The sequence below is a fragment of the Humulus lupulus genome, chromosome 6, assembly GCF_963169125.1.
Source record: "Humulus lupulus chromosome 6, drHumLupu1.1, whole genome shotgun sequence".
Taxonomy (NCBI): Eukaryota; Viridiplantae; Streptophyta; class Magnoliopsida; order Rosales; family Cannabaceae; genus Humulus; species Humulus lupulus.
Genome location: NC_084798.1, coordinates 209,251,828 through 209,254,224, shown reverse-complemented (window position 1 = coordinate 209,254,224; position 2,397 = coordinate 209,251,828). Strand labels below are relative to the sequence as shown.

Here is a 2,397-nt window from a genome sequence, read left to right as displayed (position 1 = left end):
ATTTTTACAACGTATTTTGCCGAGCAATTAATTCTTGGAAAGGAAAACGAGATGCCAAAAGAAATTGATGCTTAGTTGCTTCGCCAAGACATTGCTGTTAGCTTGTATTTTCATGGGAAGAAGAAATAAGAAGATAGATATTTGACTAGCGATGAGTTTTCTGAAAAGGTTTTGGATAGGAAGCAGAAGAGGAGGAAGACTGCTGCATAGATTCTCTTAAGACTACTGCATAGGTTATTTAGGAAGCTTTATGAAAGGATATTAGACTTTTTTTTTTTATTTTGTCTATACTTTAAATCAGATCATCTTTTGGAAAAGGATGTTTGACTTTTGGAAATGATTACCAATAGTTAGTTTTATACTTGTATATGTTAAATTGGTACTATTTGTAAGACCTTGGTTACTTAAGGATATTATATATATCTTTTTATCTTTTCTGTGTTATTTATTTGTATATGTTTACTTAGTTTTTCGAAGATATTTTAATGGTAACCAGGTACTTTGTTTGGTGTTTGTCTTATATACAAAAGTGTAGCTGGGGTACTTTTGGTGCTTGTTGTTTTTGCTTTTTGTGATAATTTTTAGAGCAAAGTACCCAATTTCTCTTGTTTGTTTTTTACTGCATTTCATGTTTAATATTTATATTTTATACATATTATACTTTTAAAGCAACTGAGATATTTTAATGGTAGCCAGGTGCTTAGTTTGGTATGTCTTTTATACAAGGGGTAACTGGTTACTTTTTGGTGTTTGTTGATTTTGATATTCTTTTTTTTTTTTTGTGGCAAATGTTAGATCAAAGTACCTACTTTATTGTTTTTTTTTTTTTTTTGTATTTCATGTTTAATAATTATATATAATAATATTCAACTTTTTCAAAGTAACCGTGATATACAAAGCAATTGAGATATAATAACCAGGTACCCAGCTGGGTCATCATGTTATATACAAAGTGGTAACTGGTTACCTTACCCAGAATATTATGTTTAATTTTAAAAAAACATGTTTTCATGGTGTTGGTTGCATAAATATTTGACATATATCAACAAAAAACCAACAATTTATTATAAAGGGAATCTTATATGCTTTGTGTAATCATTCAATTTATTTGAATCTGTAACAGAGTTATTATAATACTCAATAACAATGTATGAATATGAAATTCAATCATTTACTGAATGAAGCTATGATATGGTTGTTTTACTGTAATATATCAAGCTATGACTTTTGTTTTTTCTGCTTGTTTGCCTTGTCAATTGGTGGATTCCTGCAAGTCTTCCTGTTATGTCCTGGTTGGCCACATTTACCACAGGTGATTATCACTTTTGGTTTTCCTCTTGATCTTATTCTTTTCTTTCTTGGTCTTCCTGCAGGGATTGTTGCCTTTGGAGGTAGCACCACTATGTCTAAGTGTTGTGGGAGATTCCATTCATCTTTATGGGGCAAAGGATGAACATTTTCTTCATACATTGCTTTCAAAGTTTCTGTTTTGTAAAACTTTGCACAGTAATCATATACTCCCAAGTTTCTCTTTGCAATTACAGTTACTGCATGCCCACAAGGCATTTCATCTTCTTGAAACCTATTGCATGTACAAGTTCTATTGTGTATATTTACTGTGAAATTGGTCCCTTTTTCATCACGAACTTGATATTCTATTGGGTTGAAAGGCAAGACCTGAAAATAGTTTGGTGATGAATTAAAATAAAATAATAAACATTTATGTACAATTAACATTGAATGTATCATGTTCCCACTCTGTTTAGTTTATTGTTTTGTTTTTGCTGTTACACAGGGTAACTGGTTACCATATATTGACAGAATAAATAATAGTAAGAATAAGTTTAGTTGCATACCTCATACTTCATTTTTGAAACAATGTCATGTCTCAATTCTGTTGCTGTAGACACTTTTGTGAATGTTCCATTTGCATTATTTGAATTGTTCCAAACCCACTTTTGAACCAAACTTCTAAGACATTCAACCAAGATATCAATAGGGAGATTTCTTGCAGCTTTTAGTGCAGCGTTGAGCGATTCTGCGATGTTGGATGTCATCATGGTTTATCTTTTTGTTGGTGAGTATGATCTTGCCCAAGTTTCATATTTGGCTTTCTCTAAATAGGGTTTAATGCATCTGTCAAGTCTATCAAGGCTTCTCATGTAGTGTTCACATTCTGTTTTTGTGTATGCTTTTGCTGCTGCAATGAAATTCATTTGTAGCTCTTCTCCATGGTTTCCATACTTGCTTTTCAAATTATTGAGCAAGTGATACATGCAAGCTCCATGGAACGCATTTGGGTACACTATATGTACTGCATTCTCTATGCTCTTGTGTCTGTCGGAAACAATAGCCAATCCTGTGAAGGTAACAAGTTACTTTTATAAGATACTAAAC

General features: G+C 31.8%; 1 protein-coding gene across 1 annotated transcript; it reads right to left on the bottom strand.

Moving 5' to 3' along the window:
* Positions 1–1,218: 1,218 nt before the first annotated feature.
* Positions 1,219–2,060, bottom strand: LOC133785925 (uncharacterized). Its single transcript, XM_062225140.1, has 2 exons — positions 1,857–2,060; positions 1,219–1,677 (listed from the first exon to the last, which is right to left on the bottom strand). Exons 1-2 carry the CDS (start codon positions 2,058–2,060, stop codon positions 1,219–1,221), a joined length of 663 nt encoding a protein of 220 aa, XP_062081124.1.
* Positions 2,061–2,397: the final 337 nt, after the last annotated feature.

Excerpts from the sequence above, each read along its gene's own strand:
- LOC133785925 (XM_062225140.1), bottom strand. The coding sequence starts at position 2,060 with ATGATGACATCCAACATCGCAGAATCGCTCAACGCTGCACTAAAAGCT. Across the intron at positions 1,678-1,856 it reads TTTCAAAAATGAAGTATGAG|GTCTTGCCTTTCAACCCAAT; the intron begins GTATGCAACTAA and ends AACTATTTTCAG.